The sequence below is a fragment of the Pelecanus crispus genome, chromosome 6 (genome assembly GCF_030463565.1).
Source record: "Pelecanus crispus isolate bPelCri1 chromosome 6, bPelCri1.pri, whole genome shotgun sequence".
NCBI classification, from domain to species: Eukaryota; Metazoa; Chordata; class Aves; order Pelecaniformes; family Pelecanidae; genus Pelecanus; species Pelecanus crispus.
In genome coordinates this window covers 56,711,014-56,729,798 of record NC_134648.1, presented here as the reverse complement: position 1 = coordinate 56,729,798, position 18,785 = coordinate 56,711,014, and the positions used below count along the sequence as shown (strand labels likewise).

The window sequence follows — 18,785 nt, the reverse complement described above, 5'->3', positions numbered from 1 at the left end:
TCTCAAATCTGTCAGGGAAAAGCAGCTGCACGAGACCTACCAAGGCAGCACAGCAACATGGGGCTTTAGTGAAATCCACTGCAAAACCCAAACCTAAATGTGTGCAGGTTCAATAACCTCTAAAGCCTATATCTGAAGCACCACATTTAGAACTCCCCACCCAGGTCCTCTCTTTTCCACCAGCTGTATCCAGGCTCAGTTTTTTTCATCGGCAGTTCCAATCCTATTTCTCGCAATGAGCCGTGCACTCCTCTATCGTCCATGACCTTCAGAAAACTCCCGCAGAACTGCCCCTTTCCTCCACCTCCTGCAAACTCCAGTCTCCAAAACTGAGCACAAAACTGAACATGTTTCTTGTTTCAGAAGGGAAGTATTTTTAGAAAGGGGGAGAAAACTAAGGAGATAGGGGAATCGAGAGTGTAGAATAACAGTGTCTACAGTGTAAAAGCTGCGGGGGAGGGAATTTCTCCAGCATCATCCCACACATGTTTTTATTACAGCAGAAGTTCCCGCTGTGTAGTGATTGCAGTATCCCCCTTAAAAGTGTAGTAGGAACATATGCACAGAGCAGCTGCATGATATAAACTTGTCTGCAACATAATGTGATAAACAGAAGTATCATCTGCTACAGGAATAGCTGATTTCCACCAGTATTATTTAACCTAGCTGCTCCAGGGACACAGCAAATCAGGACAGGCTTTCTGCTGAGCACACCACTATTTATTGCCTGATAGTAGTTGTTTACCTGACTAGCTAATGACCCTAAGTTTACAAGCAGCAGGAAGGGCACAGATTTATAAGGAAGTAAAACAATGAAAGAAAACCAACATAGTTTTTTTTTTTTTTTTCCTGGGTCAAAATTTGCTCCAAAATTAGGTGATTCTTATTTTCTTTAAGCCAGTCTATTGCATGTCCTGTAGAGTTACAGCCATGCTCCAGAGGTGAGGGTGGTAGGATAGGATATTGCTGGTCTGAAGGAGTTATTTTGTCTTTCCTTGCTGGGTAGCGTCTTCCTCCTGTGCCTGTTCTTTGTGGCAGGATCTCAGGGAACGAGTCCAACAGAGCAGCTTTCTGGGTCACTGCTCTTTGGGGACTGTGATAATCCAAATCCTTTCCATCATGGTCGGATTTACTGGAGATGAACTTGCCCCAGGTGGATTTCATCTGTTACTGAAGCTGTCATCCATTCCTGCTTTACATTCCTGCTGCATTGGCCCGATCCCTTGAGTTAATGGTAGCTGTTAATAGATCTGGCTTTCTGTGCTGCCCATCCTGTGCCCTTTTTCCCCCGACTCTCTAAACAGGTAACTGTGTCCATCACTTTGAGCAGAACAGTCCTGGGAAGCCACAGTGCTGTGGGAATCTTGTATTTTATTGTATTTCTGGATTTAATCTACTGCTTTAGTGTTTGGAGCTCTCCTTTGGAGCTTGCTTTGTTTCTGCTTCTCAGGGGGAAGCAAGGGCAAAGCAGCAGCAGGGCTGGGGCCGTGTCCCAACCATTGTGCCCAGCAGCTGCAATGCCAAAGCACCTCCATGCCGGACATTTAAACATCATAGAATCACAGAATGGTTTGGGTCAGAAGGGACATTTAAAGCTCATCTAGTCCAACCCCCCTGCCACAGGCAAGGACATCTGCCAATAGATCAGGTTGCTCAAAGCCCCATCCAGTCTAGCCTTGAACACTTCCAAAGATGGAGCATCCACAACTTCTCTGGGCAAACACATGCAAGCATACGGCAGTGCATATGCTCCTCTAAAGTGGTGTGTTCCCAGTATCTCCTCTGTGTCATTTCATATCACCCAGGGGGCCGAGACTGTGGCTGCCATTGGGATGCCAGGAGGGGGGCAGTCTGTTGCTGAAGCCCCCCGGCCAGCAGCTGGATGGGTTTGGTTATGACCATAGCTTACCATGGGACAAAGACGTTGTCCCATTGCAGTTGTGGCCAAATCCAGTTTATCTTTCTTCAAGGTTTAATTGTGTGTACATGCCACCGGCAACAGTGCCTGGTGCCGCCGACAGCTCATGTGGTTGAGGCTGGACCTGCTCAGACTCCTCCTGTGTTAGATCCACCATAGCTGAAATCTGGGAATGCCTCTATCTTCCCCTCCCTGAGTCTGCTCACAGTCCTTGCTCTGCATTTGCTGTGCGGTCTGGAGGCAGTGCAGAGGAGGATTATGGTCTCTTGCAGGCTGTCTCCAAGGCTGTGGCCAGCCAGTTGGGGAGGGGGGCTGACCCAGCCCCCGGGGCTCCTGTTGATACCAGCATTGCCTTTGGCATTTGATGTGATGTGCTCCTGCATCTTCCTTCCAACAGTTCAAGCATGGCCAGGTGTGTTGTCTGCAGGCAACAACTGTGAAGGGAGGTTGATGAGGTGATTTTTGGACCTGTCAGGGAGACAGCAAAGTGCATCCATTTGTATCTTATAGCTCCTTTATCTTCAAAATGAATCATTTCAGACACATACAGAGGTGCCCCAAATGTGAATGTTTGCCTTTATGTGTTCAGCCAATGTAAGAAAACTCAAGTACAGAGAAGAGGGAGAAGAAAAAAAGGAGTTGGTAGAGTTTCTCACATACTCTGTCACCAATACTTACTAACTAATTCTGAGGAGCCACTCAGAATGCAAACACATTTAACAAAACTATTGGCAGCACTTTCATTTATATGGATGCGTATGTATACCCCTTTATATACATACATTAAATATGTATGTATCATAATATCCTTTCTACATACACATGTGTGTTATACACATATGTATGCGCATATATATATATACACACACACACACAAACACCAGGGAGTTCCTCTCACAGCACGCAGAAACCTGACACGGTTAGACAAGCCTCTTCTTCATCTGTCAGTGGAAAATGGCAATCCTTCCTTCTGTGAGCCCATCTTTGTACATGATCACTAGCCTGAGCATTGCCTTCTGCATGCAGCTGTGGTTGCAACGTGAACGTGAGCTCAGGTTTCCCTCTGGCCATGCCAAGTCCCAGGCCTGTGTGTCGGGGCAGGCATGAGGCTGGGCGAGCAGAGGAGCTGCTGCATGGCACGCATGCATGTATGGTTTTCTGCCTCGGGAGGGGGCACGAAGGCCCCCCATCTGCTGGTCAGCCTCCTCTCCACCATCCTCTCAGGAAATTCTCCCCTCAAATCCAAGAGCGTCAATGGATATGGTTGGAAGGGAACACATACTTTGCCTGTTCCTGAAATGCCTTTTAGAATAACAGCTGAAGATCTATATTTGTGTCAAAGTCTAGCAGTACCACAGACATCATTAGAAGGCTCTTTTGAAGGATTTCTTCTTCCCATGCCAACTGCCTCTCACTGTTAGCAGCCCTGGGTACACACAGCATGTTCCTACCACGTGGATTATCCAAACACATCTGTAGCGGTTCCTACATAACAAACTATAGCAGAGAGGAAACTTGAGCTGACACTGACTCACAGATCTCTCCACATCATCCTGGGTTAGGTAACAAAACCTGTACCCAGAGAGCCCACAGCCTCCAGGGCTCTGGGGACTGAGCTCCTGACCTTCGGCAAAATTTGGAGCAGCACTTATGAGCATCATCATGCAAATGCTGGGACAAGGTCTTCAGCTGGCACCAGTCTCACAGCTGGGTGGACTTATACTAGTTTCAGAGAATCATAGAATAGTTGGGGTTTGGAAGGGACCTTTACAGGTCATCTAGTCCAACCCCCCCTGCAATGAGCAGGGACAGCTTCTAGTTTACAGCACTTGAGCTCTTGGCCCTTTTTATTAGCTGCCCAAGGCTTCATTCTGGCATACAATTAAGTTAATCAGCATTAAGTTAATGAGCACTCACTTTGGGGTGAATTTACACTGCTGGAGGGAGTGAAGGGCCTTACATGAAAGCAGGCAAGAGACCTCAGGCTCAGCACTGAAATCAGCTTTCTCAGAAAAGATGTAAGCATGTGGTGGAGGCTCTTTTTGCATTTCATCTTTTAAACTACACAATGCTTATAGAGTAAGCGTCCAAGCCTTGGTGTCTCTCTGTGTGTAACTGTTCCTCTGTAGGGTTTCTCCTCCCAGAACCCAAGTTATTTCACATTAATCAGGGGATTCATTGAACTCCTCTATTCCACAGGGCATTGGATGAAACACCTTGATAGCAAGAGACCCAAGCTGCAACAGATTCAAAATACCTCTCCATATTTAACTAGTCATGGAGTGTCCTAGGAGCCTTTTCATATACTTTGACATCTGAAACCACATCTAAACCTCTCCACGTTTTCTGGGCTTGTTCCTGCATCCCAGTGTGATAATGGTTGTAGGAACTAGTTGCTTCTCTCTGTCTTGCAAATGGAGATGCCAATGTGCAAATTGTGTGAAAATATCAAAATAATGAGGCAAATAAGTGTGAAGATGAGACTAGAACCTTAGTCAACAGATCAACAGGTCTCTGAAATATGTGGCATCCATAGGGGTTGCTAGAAACACATTGCCTGCATCTCCAATTACTTTTAAGTTCCAACAAGACTGATAAAACACTTGAGGCCCTTGGAATATGAGCCTGCCTTCAAAATAAAATCCAGTCTTGCTTCCTAGCATGCTAATTGAAAGAGCATGGCTGATTCAGGCAGCCGTACAATAGCAAGAGGAGTGCTGCAGGCATAGAGATGGCAGGGTTTAGCCTGTTGTGAGTATACAATATTAAAAAAGGGCAGATGTCTCATAAAGATGATTACGCCAGCACTCTTGACCTTTCTGCAAGAACAGGAATAAAAGCAAGAGGAAAAATAATAATCAGTTTTGATTTGTCTTGAAAGTGCTCTTCCTTTTTTAGGCATGAAGTTACTGTTGTTATAGAGAGGTGAGGGGGGTCACTGTCACCCTTCCATGTCACATCAGCGCACACTCACCAGCGGCTTGGGACTGAGCCTTTAAGTGGATTGACACACTCAGACCTTGGCCAGAGACACCTCCCTTGTGACTGCACATGGGAGCATGGGTCACTGCCTCCCTTAGCTATCTTCCGGCTCAACCCTGTGTTTTGTTTTATTTTGTTTTGCTTTGCTTTGTTTTGCTTTGCTTTGCTTTGTTGGGCTGGCTGATGGGTGGGAGCCAGTGGAAAGGGGTGCCCTGATGCAGGCTCCCTGCCTCAGCATCGCTGCCGAGGGTTGCACAGAGGCACCAATGCAACCCAGCGTAACCCCCATGATGGAGCACTTACTCTCTCCTGACAGACTTGGCGGTGTTAGGTTCCAATGTCCTGGCATTCCCATGCGAAGACCAATTAGCCCACAACCCATACTGCAATGGAAAGTAATAACCCTAATCAAAATAAATAACAGGAGTACTAGATTTCCAGAATCTTTGCTGTATAAAGTACAGCCATGACCACTAAATATAACCTGCAGGCATATCCAAGGATTCCAAGTCCTGTTTCTATATTCTGTTGCAGGCAGTACAAGTATGTGTCACTTTTATAACATATACAAAACCATTTCATGCTTAATCCAGAAGATTAAAACAGCTTCGTCACTGTTTTTTGTTTCTAGTAGCTCAGGGCAATTTTGAGAGTGACCCACTCTGAGATTTGCTAAAAAGAAATCAGAGACTTCTTTGTGATTTTATGGAAACTTCCCTTCCAGTGACACAGCCTCTATTTTTGTGCCTGGACATTGAGGGAAACCCTCTGTAGCTGACCTAATCTTGCCTGGTATGCACATTTCTGGCTAGATCCATGTGTGTACAGATACCTACTAACATTAGAACTGGAGCCGTGTCTTTATGCTGAGCCTTCAAAACAAATTTAGCTGAAGAAAGCAAGTGTGTGAGATTTTTGTGGTGCTTAAATAGTCTGCAGGATGCCTTTGCTCTAAAAGTACTTCTTCATCAATTTGTTTTCAATAAGTTGGATCCAGCCACGCACTGGAGGTCTGAAGTTGGTCTGTTTATTCATTGTATTTATTTAGGCCTGGTGCTGCTGGGAATGGTTGAAGGTGTTGGCCCTCTAAGTGTAAACTTAACCAACATTTGTACTTCGTAAATTTTAAAGCCAAGAAAAAAAAGGCATTGTGCTCATGTGGCATTTCCAGAGACAGAGCATTTTCTTTACCTAATTCTTATGCTGAGTGCAATATCTTTAGCTGAATTTAGACTTGTTTTAGGAAAAAATGGAAAGTCTACCTTAAACTAAATTTTTCAATGAAATACTCCACCAGAGCTGATAGACTATTGTAACAGATAATTGCCCTTAATGATAATAATTACCCTATTTCTAATCTAAATATGCTTAGTCTTCACTTGTAGTGGAGTACATTCCTGAGTCATTTACAAACTCTACCAGTATCCACCACCCTAATTTGGGCGAAAGAGGGGAGTCACTGTTAAAAAACACATTCTCTCTTTCCATTTATAGTTAGATTTTGAGACATACCAGTTCTCTGGCTTTTAACTCATTTTCTGTGTGCCACACTTACTGTATAGCTTTATAGTTTCATAATCCCAACATCATGTGGAATTAAGTCCAATGTTATACCAAAGTCTGAAGTTATCACACCAGCACTAATACATCTATTTACCAAACCAGTAATCTCCTCAGAAAATATCGTTAGTTTGACAAGATGTGTTTTCCTAAACCTATACTGTTTAGCATCAATTATTTATTTTAATATTTTATTAATTGAATGAGATTTTCATTATTTTGGCAGGATTTCTGACAGAATGACAGGCTGTGACTGCTTAGCTCACTCTGCTTATCTTCTTTAAAATGTCACCACTTTCCTACTACTTTCCACCAATGGTATGTTCAATGTGCAGAACAACACTTCAGGGCTTAGGAGAAAAAACACATTTTCGTCGAGTTTTTTTTCACTGTCAAAATCACTTTCTCCATTCAGCTGATTTTGAGACCAGTGAAGAGCAGCCAAGAATGAGTCAAACCAGGGGACAATCATGCTCTGAGCAACTGAAACAGCTCGTGTGAGACCGGCGATGGGTGCCAAGGGAGCAAACACCGTGGCCAGACTAGCCAGCCCTCAGCTCTCAGTAGCCCCACGGTGATGACAAAAGGACTCCCTGTGCCCAGAGATGTCCTCCAATCCCCAGATACACTGCTGTGAATGACAGCAGTACGTGGCTTTGTCCCTTTACACAACAAGGGAAAGGATTCTGAAGAAAACATTCTGATTCGGTTCTGAAAGCATACACCTTTTGGGGGTTTATAATGGATTTGAAAGAAGTGGTACAAAGAAGGAGGCAGCCATGATAACCGAAGTGTTTTCCTGCATTTCATCAAAGGTTTTACAAGACAATGAAACAAATGGACATTGTCATTGTTATAGGTAGTGTGGGACATCTTCTGCTCAGTGTTTACTATAGTAATTTCAGTATTAGAGCAGGGTTTGGGACCCATGTCTTCCCTCTTCCACAGGGTGCCAAAGAAATGCATTGCTATTCCATGCAAGTGGCACAGTTGCAAGAGGGTGCTATGGGTGTCCTCACCCCAGGATAATTTCTCATCATTAAGGGCGTGACACATGCGGGCTCAGCCCCTCGTAGGTCCAACCTGTTTTTTCTACACCGTGGGTGATGAGCTGGGGGATGGGACCCAGGCACAGGAGGATGGAGAGGCTCCCCAGGCCTGGGCTGCCGCAGGGAGAAGAGCTGTGAGCCTCATTCCAGGGGGATGGAGACATCAGTGCCTCCCTAACATCAAGAGCTCAGTGCGGGACTCACCAAGAGGCTCTTCTCTGGGGACATAGCACTTCCCCGGCACCTTCCTGGTTCTTTGGGAAGTTCCCCTCTCGGCTGACTTTCCCAGCTACTGCTCATAGGCACACAACATGACAGGCGCATGGAGGCATCCATGCAGGCCAGGCTTGGGCTTCCCATCAGCACAAGGGGATTAGAAGCAGTTCTGCTCTTCCTCAGAGGATAATTGTGAGGAGAAATGCATTAAGGACCTAGAAATGCCATGGTAATGAAGGCTATGTGAATGCATACTTAGAAAGGCAGAAAATAGCACGCAACCAGGAGCTTATTGGAAAAAGAGTGGACATTTATAAGGAAAATAAGATTACCTAGCACTGCTATAATAAGGGGTAGAAATAGAAAACACTTTTTAAAGCTGTATGAACCCACTAATCACTAAGAAAAAGGCTTCGATAGCTTCCAGTGTGATTTCTCATGCTGCTTTCTGAGTGCCTGGTCTGGACCAGTGGGGAAGAGAACTGAGGCAGGTGAATGAGGGGTCGCCTCCACATCAGCAGTTCTTATTTTCCTGTCATTAACAGCTACATATAGGCTGTCAGGAATCATATTCGCTATTCAGTCCCGCATATATGTGTTTATTCTCCATATAAAAATACTGTGATGAACCATCAAGGAGCATGTGGTACACAGGCATGTGACAAGCTTTGCTTTATACCCTGTCTCTGCCATTTGTCAGTCTCGTGTTGTGCCAAGGAGCAACCCAGTCTCACCATCTAGATTTGCTTTACAAATAGTTTGGTTGATCCCGCCTTGGAGGAAGAACAAGGACAAGATAAGGATGGTCCTACTTGCCCCATTTTTTTATGATCTCATCTAATTTTACATGGCATCTGCTGATGCATATGTTTCTTCTGCTTTCACTGCAACCTTTTGTGTTTGTCAGGGCAACACCAGGATGGTGGAGTTGGCCTGAGACTGCCTGCTCCTTCATGCAAACATTTTGTCATCTTTGAAATGCCCTCTGTTCTGGAATCTTAGAAAATAATAATACTGAAAACTTTCAGAAAATATTAAAAACATTAGCTTTATCACCACACGATAAATAGTTCCATCACCCACTGAAAACTGACTTCTGTGGCTGACATAGTAATGAAGTAGAAATTCAGTTGCTGAGATAGTCTGGGAGTGGACACATTGTCAAAAGAGGAGCCAGGAACCATTAGGTTTTCAAATCACCTAATTTTTCAGCTTTATTTTTCTCTCCCATAGGAAAAAAAAAAAAAAAAACAGAAAAACCACAAACACAAAAGACCCCACCCTCACAGTCTATATCTGTACCATAAATTGAAGGCAATGTTTTCTAGACAAGTATGATCAGAGTGATAACATGTGTTGAATGCTGATGCGTCTGAGAGAGATAGGACCTCTTATGTGGTACCAAATGCTGAACTGCCTATAAATTATCAAGCTTTTGGCTTTATTGTTTTGATTGTTTCTTATAGTTCTTTACCCAAGTCTTTTTCTAAGGTGGTCCTGCAGATTTCTCTGTATGAATGTTGCCAATTCTTCCATAGATCATGCAACTGGAAAATAATCTTTTCTCAGTAATTGTGTACGTCAGGATTTTACCTAAGGAGTGTTAAACCTAAGAGTATGCGTATGTCTTTTCCTAATCGAACACAGGAGGCACAGGAGATGTCAGCTCGCAATAAATGATGCAGGTGTGATGACATATTTTAACTTGAGCACCTATTTATGTGTATAACCGGAAGTTCAGAATTTAGGATATATCAGATGAAACAGACTCAAAAAAGCCTTTTGCTATATTTAATTCTCTCCACTAGTTAACTGAAAATGAAGATTTAGACAGTCCCATTGACTGATTCATTGTTAAACTTCATTTAGGGTGACCCAAACTCTCATGGAGATTATGTCATTGCATACACTGAGTTAAGGGTCTCTTCGCCCTCTGCAACACACTGGTGGTGCTCATGCCATTGTCTGTTGCTCACCATCCTTCAGGAAGTAAGTGTCCCCTCAAAGCATGGGAAAAGGAATATGGCCCTGAAGGAAAAGATTTGAACTACATGCCACCAGTATTACTCTTGATGCAAACTATTGCTTGTTTTGAGTGGTACTTACATAGACAATTCTGGCCCTAAATTGAATAAGAAGAATGTAATAATAATTGCTTATATTTTCACGGGTTAACATTTTTTAATGTTGACATTTCTTAACTATTGGACATACAATTCAAAGACAACATAACGGGAAAGAAGCTTGCCAACTCTAGTCCTCTAAAAGCAGTTAATAAAGGTAATAAAATTCCTGTTCTTTTAAAACAAATCCTCCTTCTTCGCTCCAAGGTTACAATGATAGCAGCTGCAGTACTGATTCGTAGGCACTGCTGCGGCTCCTTGATAAACCTCCCCTAATGGGCTTTGAAAGCGTACCCTTATCAGCATAACATCTCTCTCTAAAACGAAATCTGATGCAGCAGGAGATGGAAAATGCAGAGGGAGGAGAGGTTTCCCATGGGTTGCAGAGCTGAGCCTTTCTTCTTCTTGCTGAGCGTGTGGACAACACTGACACAGAGAACTTGCTCATCTGGGGGCCATGATAAGAAATATCTAGTACCAAACTAGTTGATTGCTTGGAAAAAACAAGGGTCCTAAATCTGAAATATCCTCTTTGCCTCTATCTGTGGCCCTGGCATAGTGCTATTGCGTGGGTGACTAAAGAGTATCTGATTATACACTGCTTATTTGGGAGAACTCATGTGTTTTTCCACACTTTTTACAGCTCCCAAGTCTACCTTTTGTCCCACTGAAGAGACCTGGTGGCCAGGCCTGATTATTATCATTGCAGTATGCTGCGCCACACTAGTGTTCCTCTTCGTAGTTGTCATCATTTGCTACAAAGCCATAAAAAGGTAAGACTCCAGATGCTTTTACTGTGCTTAGGACAATGCAACCCCACAAAGGTTGACCCAAGACTTGGCTGACACGTCGTTTTGTTTAAAGGCATCCTAAATGCAAGATGCATCCTGTAGTCAATGTGTGTTTTGATTGGAAAGTCACTGTATGTACCGTATCCTGCCTGTGTAAAGGATGAAGTTCAGTGCACAGTCATGGGCATGAGGAGGAGAAAAACTAGAAATGGGACAAGGCCACAATGTTCAGATTAATATGAACTCCCCAAAGTCAAATTGCTGCAGGTTGCTGGGGAATGTTGATAGCTTTGGCTTGGCCAAGTGTAGAGGCAGGAAACACTGTCCTGTCCAGTTCTGGTAGTATTCAAAATTTACATGTGGGATGTGAGATTTTTGGCGCAGGCCCATCACTAATTATAGCATTTCAGATTGATGCAAGCTCTTCTAACCCAAACTCCAGGGTAATTTGTGTAGTTTATTATCTACTTCTAATTTATTCTTGCTTCAAAATTACCATCTACAGAATCCCTTTCAAAACCTGTCTCTTTTAATTTAAAAGTTTATGTGAAATCTATGTACAACACGGTGTGTAGTAACCATTTCAGCTCCCCTACCACTGTCTTTGCAATACATGTACTTGCATAGGCCTCTGGTAGTTAGAAATTATTGACTTCAGTTACCTAGAAAAATAGGAGTGGGAACAATTTCTTCAGCTAAGTAATACTTCACATTTCGAGTGGAAAAAGTAAAAATCCATAACTCTTGTGCGATACTGCAGTGACACCTGAATCAGAGTTTGGATTAAATGATGTTTATCAGCGTTGGGATTTTTTGGGGGGCAAAAAAAAGAAAAGAAAATACCTTTCACGAAAAATATTATCTGCATGCAAAGCAAATGCAAGATTTTTGATGAGCCTCAGCAGGGATATCACAATGGTAGAGCATTGGACATGCTTTGTGGTTGTCTGAAAAATTTATGCAGAATTTGAAAGATGGTATATCCAAGAGCATCAAAAAGGGAGGATTCAAACAAGACAGAAGTCTGTATCTAATTTCTTATTAAATTTACATAAGTATCTTTGCTATTTTAGTTTAGCTAAAATGAATGCTTATTAGTTTTGAGGAGTTGGAAGGCTTTCACTCTGTCTACTGAACTTCTTAAAAATCGTCTATGGAAGACTGAAATTGGAGTCGAATTGGATTGGTAACAGTGCAAGATTTCTTACTTGTAGTTCCTAATCTACCATTGGTTGTTCATAAGGGATTGGTCCAATTCCATGTGGAAAGTTGTATTTGTTTCAAAACCAGCAATTGTATTTGTCTGCCTAGTGCCAAATTGTGAATGATTTCTGCCAAGGCTGCAAAATATACCTATGGGAGCAGAAACCCTCCAGGGTAACTTGTGCCTAGTGAGAAATTGCTCTTCAAATCTGCTCTGATGCTGGTAGATGGGAGATACAGAAAAGAAATTTAAACAGACAAATTTAAAGCTGCCTGAAAATGTTGTAGGACTTCACATAACAAAGTCTTATGTTTCATGTCAGTGAAGAATAATACAGATACTTGATGAAGACACCCATTATTTGTCAACAGTGAATATCAATGTACAAGTCAGCAGCTTGAACAGGCATTAGGCTCAGAGAAAAGTGAAAATTCGTCTTAGATCTTCTTATTGTTGACATTCACACTGCTGACAAATGCTAAGCTGAAAACTGCTCAGATGTGGGACGGACAGCTATGAAAGAAAATCTTATTAATTATGTTTTTACAGAGTAACTAGAGCATTTCTTTTCATCAATGAGTCCTTCCTAAAACAAGTCTGTTAAAAGGATGCCCTAAAGTGCCTGGCAGCATTCCTCAGGTTCCTTGATCCGCTGTAAAAGGTATCTATTGATAAATGCTGGGAAATAAGATAAGACGCTTCACAAGAGAGACATCTCTGCCTTTGACATGGAGTATTATCCTGTATTGTTTAGCTGAATTGCCTTTAGCTAGTGTGAGAAATCCTTCACTCTATTTTTTGCTGGGAGGTAGAGGTGGCTAGAGAAAGAGTGAGGCGATTAATCTGGGTGATGCTGAAGCTGAGTCCCTCCAGTGTGTTCTCAGCCTCCGGCTCAACCATGCTCTGCCCGTCCTTTCTCTGACCTCCATCCCACCAGCTCTCCTCTGCAGTCCTCCTCCTGGGCTCTCATTCCTGTGCATCTCCTGGAATTGGGGCCTCTGCCATTTCATCTCCACCAAATCTGTCCCCCACCTCCCAGGCAGTACGTTGTCTGCTTACTTATAATATACCCATCTCCTTTAGATGTGAATGCCACCCACTTGTCCTCCAGCTGCATCTAGGTTGGGTTGTAACCTCAATAGGGCATAACGCTCGTCGTCCAAGGAAAGGCACATGCCGTTTGCCTTGACGTGGAAATCAGAACCCAGGTTGAAGACCCCACCTTTGCCTGCCCCAACTCTTTCTTAGGTCTGGATGAGGATCAAAATCCATCAAAATGACAGCATTTGAGTATATGTAACACTGGAAAAAAAAAAATCAGTTCCTCTTTCCCTTTTCTGGTCTGACATACCTAAGTCTTGGTTTTCCCCTCCAAATTCTGCAACTACAGTACCATGCTCTTTGGCCTCAACAGTCTCATTTTAATTCTCTCTCATTTATCCAACACATGTGTCTGAAGTACTGCTTTTCTATCCTTGTACTAGAGCCTATCAAGTACAAGGCTATCCTTGTGTCTCACCACTGAACAGCATTCTTTCCTTCTTCCACCATGTCAGGCATGCCTGCAGGTTTCAGAGGGATCCCAGCCTCGGTTCCCTGCTGTCATGTAGCTGGCACTACGGGGGGGACCAGGAGAATGGCAAAGTATGTTGAGGAGGGGACTGTTTACAGTGCCCATCACAAACTGACCCTCGAAGCCCTCTCCTGCTCAGTTTCCTCTCCTGAAACAGATATCAAAGCATTTGCCTACATCTCAGGGGTGTCACTGAGATTCATCACCTACATTCTAATGAGCAGTATAAATGTGAAAGTGGCAAGAATTATTATCCAAACATATGCTGCCTAAAACCTTGCATAAGACTGTCACCCTCCAGCAGTTTTAGACAGGAATATTTTTACCTCTTCCTGGGGGAGCAGGGGAAGGAGATCCATGTCTTCGCATTTGGAAACCCTTATTCTGATGAGAGCTTGGGGTACAAGAAAAACTGGAATTGCCGGTAGCGTGAAAACTGGCTTGGCAGCAGCAGATGGCTTCTATCTCTTTTTGGTGCAACAGGAAAAACATTAAAAATTCTCACCAGCCCATCAGTTAAAAAAGAGGTAAACCAAAATAAAAATACCAAGTACCTATCGAATGTGAGTTCAGATCGGATGATAGTACCAGTTTTACCCATGGATAGATGTATCCTATGTATGCATCTCTCTATATCCTATGTAGCCTATCTATAGTAGATCCTATGTATCTACTATAGTAGACATATATAGTAGACATCTCCCAGTGACAAATCCATAAGTATTACAGGACAGTATTCCAAAAGCCTAACTGGAATAACTTGATTTCTCTGTCTTCCAAATAAAGTGGGGTTTACAGCCTGACTATCAATGCTATCTATATCCTATTTAGCCTAAAACATATGGCTCAGCTTAATTAGCAGTGAGAGTGAAATAACAGCAATCATCTGGTTGTAGGGTGTAGCAAGAGTTAAATGTTTTAGTAGGAAAGTGCAGGCAGAGATTTATTTGCACGGAGCTTGGATCTGTTGTATTAATCCCTCACTTTCATTAGAATCAAATTTGAAGTAGAAAGAAAAAGAAAAATCCTATTGTGCCTAAGTTAAAATCTCATTTACTGGTTTCAAAGGGCCAGACCCAATCAAATGTCTGCTTTTCTGTAGCAGGAAGAGAGGGAGTGGCTGTCCTCGAGGTATCATAGCACAACTGTATTTTTATTCAATCTGTATAAAAACTGTTTCTCCTGGGGTGGTTTGTTTTCCCTCGTAAAAGCTAAAACTTTAGCATATCACCAATTTTAGGCACTAAGGCTTTTTGTGATAAAATACAACCTAGTGAATTGGTGCTTCTTTGAATAAAATACCCTACCAGAACCGAGCCAGTGTGCTGCTGCCTCCATCCCTGCATCTCCCCTCGAAACACTCAGGTTCTCCCGATATGAAATGGTCATAAGAAATGCTGAAATCCATTCCAGTGGATGGATTTGACCTCTCTGGTCCATGAGGGAACTAATACCAAGCTGTGTCAATCAGCTTTAATACTCAGATGACTGCTAGGCAGGTTAAACTCTTGGGAAGATACATATGGGGCGATTCTTCGAAGGCTCTTAAAGCAGTCTCTAAATTTCCTATGTGTGATGCTGGCATCTCCAGTGTTGGGCACTCCAGGTACAGATGTGTGCTACTGCATAGATCAAGCACTAGCAGAGATGGCATGTGATACTGTGTTGTGCTGCAGCATGCTTACACACATGGTGATAGCACCCTCAGTTCGGCAGTGGGGCAACAGCTATTTTCTCTGGTCTTGGTGACAGAGGGATATTTTCTCTTTTAAAAATGTGAATTTTCTCTTAAGAAAATTTTCATGGCACATTAGAAAAAAAAATTAAGGATTGGCACTTAGTGCCAGCAGCAATCCCAGTCTGTAATATTTGTAGATTTCTAGGACAGGCTTAATCACTCACTGGCCAGGGCTCAGGCCCGCTGTAAGCAGTGGGACTTTTCTGCTCATTTCATGGGTAAGGAAAGTGATTTCACAACCAAATTCTGTAACACATAGCAAGAGCAGACAAATAACTGGTTCAAAATCTGGAATACCTCTAGGTATTTCTCTACCATGTCTCTCTGTAAAAACCTGCCAGTCTTTCTGTTTCCCTGGAAGACTGTCACCAAGAAGTAAAAGCACGAGGTCCAAGGACTATTCATAAACTAGCACAGGCTGGAGGAAGCTGGATCATTTCAGTATTACACGGTTTATGGACTGGACTGGGGCAAGTGCACTGTCAATGCCAGCAGCTCTAACAAATGTACATCTGGTGTAAATTGGTGCAGATTCAAAAACAGTCTGTGGACCTCGATTCATTTTAATCAGCTCTGGAGGTGGCTGTCTCTCAAGCTTTTTTTTAACATCTCCAAGCACCTGAATAAAATAGTAAGACAGTAAGACTGGAGGGAAGTGGGAAGTAAACACAGTAAAGAGGATTAACGAGAGTTGTTTTGTAAATAAGCAACTGAGATGGGGGAGAGAGGGACCTGCAGTATGTAATCCTATTTCTGCAGCTCACTGGTGTGTCAGTGTCTGTGAGGGGAGTAAGACGTTTACATAAAAGGGAAAAATAAATCCCTGCCTCCCTGTATAAAATTAAGGTACTGGAGCCATCTCTCAAACCTCGAAGGGGAAAGCAAAGCTGAGCAACCAGGTCTCCGTGCCAGCTGATGCACCAGCTATGCAACCTGGCAGGAGGTGTTTCGAATGGTTTGCCAGCATGTGAAAAAACCTGTATTTAGTATCTCCAGAACATCCATATGGTCTGATATGACCCATGAGCAGCCCATTGTGCCTAGGGATGTGACTCCTTGGCTCTGCTGGATTTTAGGTAGGATGGATACCTCTGCTTTCAGATGTACCACAGGGTTTGCTGCCAAAGAGCCCTCTTGCTAAGTCAGCAGAGAAAGCAGGCTGATGACAGCAAAGATTTACATGCTATACCTTTTACGCACTATCCTAATTTTGTCAAGCCACTGTTTTGTATGTGTCCCACAGCCCGAGAGAAAGGTACCGTAAGTGCCTACATACGCACTTCCTTAAATAGGCACTGAGTTCACCTTCAAGTAATAATTAAATGGAAGAAAACATTGTACTGAAATAAAATGACAGGTCATATTTAAACTGTCTTAGAATTCATTGCTCAGGTATTTTCTAGGGTATTCAGCATTAGTGTGTGATTTATGGACCCTGTGTACTGCAAGGTCTAGTTTCAGTAGCAGGAGCAAGGCTCAGAAAGTTGGTTTTGTTTGACAAAATGATGCAGGTGCTTGCAAGGAGAAAACACGGAGGCTTGTTTAAGGAGGGTAAAAAGTGGGATATGGGGCTGTGGTGAGCTGCTATGTGTGGAAGAGTGTGTGCCATGGTTCAGGGGTGTATGTCCTGCTCAGCAGGCCACAGCCCCACACCTCTTGCCCAGCCCATTTTGTGTCACTCACTCCCCCAAAGAGCAAGGACTGTGTAGTCCTCCACACGGCCATCTCCTACGAGAAGCACTGAGGCTGAGCACAGTCTAGTCCAAAATCATTACTAATTGCAACAAAACAATGGTTTTCCATGTGGGGAGAGAAGGCAGAACAGTGTCCTAAACTTACTTAATTGCTTTGAAGTGGATATTCAAGGCATGGCTGATGGCAGACAGGTCAAGGTGTGTCAAGATTGTTAATCTATTCTCTGTGACACATTAGAAGGGTTTGTACTGAAATGGTGCCTTAATTATCAGCACATGGCTGGAAAGATGGTAATTACTCAGAAGATAAAGTGAGGTAGTTGGTGGAAAAGCTGGGTTAAAAAGTACTGTTTGAGTCGGGGACACTCAAAGGGAAGACAAAGGTCTATGGGGGCAGATCTGTGTGATGTAATCCCCTGACGTCAAACCAGTTCAGCACTGCAAAATGGTCAACCCCTAAAAAGTGCCATTCAAAAGGGAATACAGTCTTCATCGTGAAGACTTCGACTGTCACTGAGGGCAGCTGAAAGACAAACTTCAAAATTTTGGAAGAGCAAGGAAAAGACAGTCACGCTGTAACCTGATTATCTTTTCCACTGGCTGAATGTTGATGCTTCAACAACAGGATTGGCATCTACTGCTGAGCACCACGGTCCAGGTCTTCTGCCACCTCTAACCAAAGCCCAAAGTCCCCATGTGTTGCTTAGTCTCTATGTCTAATCATCTCCTAGTGGTGAATTTACTCCCAAACTTGGAATAAGGTTGCAGATGATCTACTAATGACAATTTACATACCCTGAGCAACCGATCTTTCTGCAGGAGATCCCATTTTTTAACCATCGGGAAATGAGTTCATAGAATCACAAAATAATTGAGGTTGGAAGGGACAGCTTGAGATCATCTAGTCCAAACTCCTGCTCTAACAGAGTCAGCTAGAGCAGGTTGCCCAGGACTGTGTCTAGCTGGGTTTTGAATATCTCCACAGATGGAGAGTCCACAACCTTTCTGAGTTCTTGTTGGTTTTCTTGTGTTCTTTCAAAGATATCACTATTTATTAAACTAAATGTAGCTCTGCTTGAAGAAAACTGAGGGCTAGTCCAAGGAAAATCAGTTGTTGTTCCAGTGTTGAAGTCTGGGTGTTGGTTGTGCAACAATTTCCAGCGTAGTATATATGAGACAAGCTGTTGAACAGCTTTGCAACTTGACCCAAGCCCACTGGAGATGCCAGAGCTCTGCTGTATTCATTCTGCTGATTCAGTGGCACCATTGGGGATTTTGGACAGGGGACTAAGTGTTGGCACTGCCCAATGCTTTTTGGGTGCATCAAGACAAAAAATGGGTTGGCCTCCTTTTTTAAGTAGAACAGCAGAAGTATTGCTAGTGCTTGTTAGCAGGTTCATTTGACAGATCAAGGGCTGATGAGTAAAGTGGATAAAATAGCCTTTCATTCAGAGAGATGGATGTGCCAAACTGCATGGGCAGTGCTGTGCAGAAAAGTTTGCTTTGCTGCTGCCTGTGCAGTATGTGTTGGTCAGATAAGCAGGAGGGTCTGCTCTTCAGTGCTGTCAGTCTGGGACTTTTAGAAGCACTACGTGGTTGTGTAACTATTATAGGGCAGGATTTCGCTGTCTCTTTTAAGTTATAGCAAAGTCACGTTCTGCTAGGGAGAAAGTTTGCTGTCAGCAATTGATAAAATGCTCCATTGTTTCTCATAACCAGGAACACTAGAAGCCTTCAGGAGGCTTTAGTCTTTAGCATAAAACAAGTGGTCCAAGTGTTTCATGGAATACTCTCCTATGGGTCATTTTTCACTTGTTCACTCCTAATTTGTGATGTATTGACAAAGATGCCAACAGAAATCTGTAGAGCATTATGGTCTATCCTGTGATCATTAACTTTTCACTGTGACCAGAAACAAACTTGCCATTTTTCTGTTT

At 43.2% G+C, this 18,785-nt stretch overlaps 1 protein-coding gene across 1 annotated transcript in view; it reads left to right on the top strand.

The window, feature by feature from the left end:
* Window positions 1-18,785, top strand: part of PRIMA1 (proline rich membrane anchor 1) — a 50,421-nt gene that overhangs the window by 18,827 nt on the left and 12,809 nt on the right. The window contains exon 3 of the mRNA XM_075713079.1: window positions 10,492-10,621. Coding sequence (XP_075569194.1) covers window positions 10,492-10,621 — 130 coding nt within the window. The remainder of the gene's footprint in view (window positions 1-10,491; window positions 10,622-18,785) is intronic.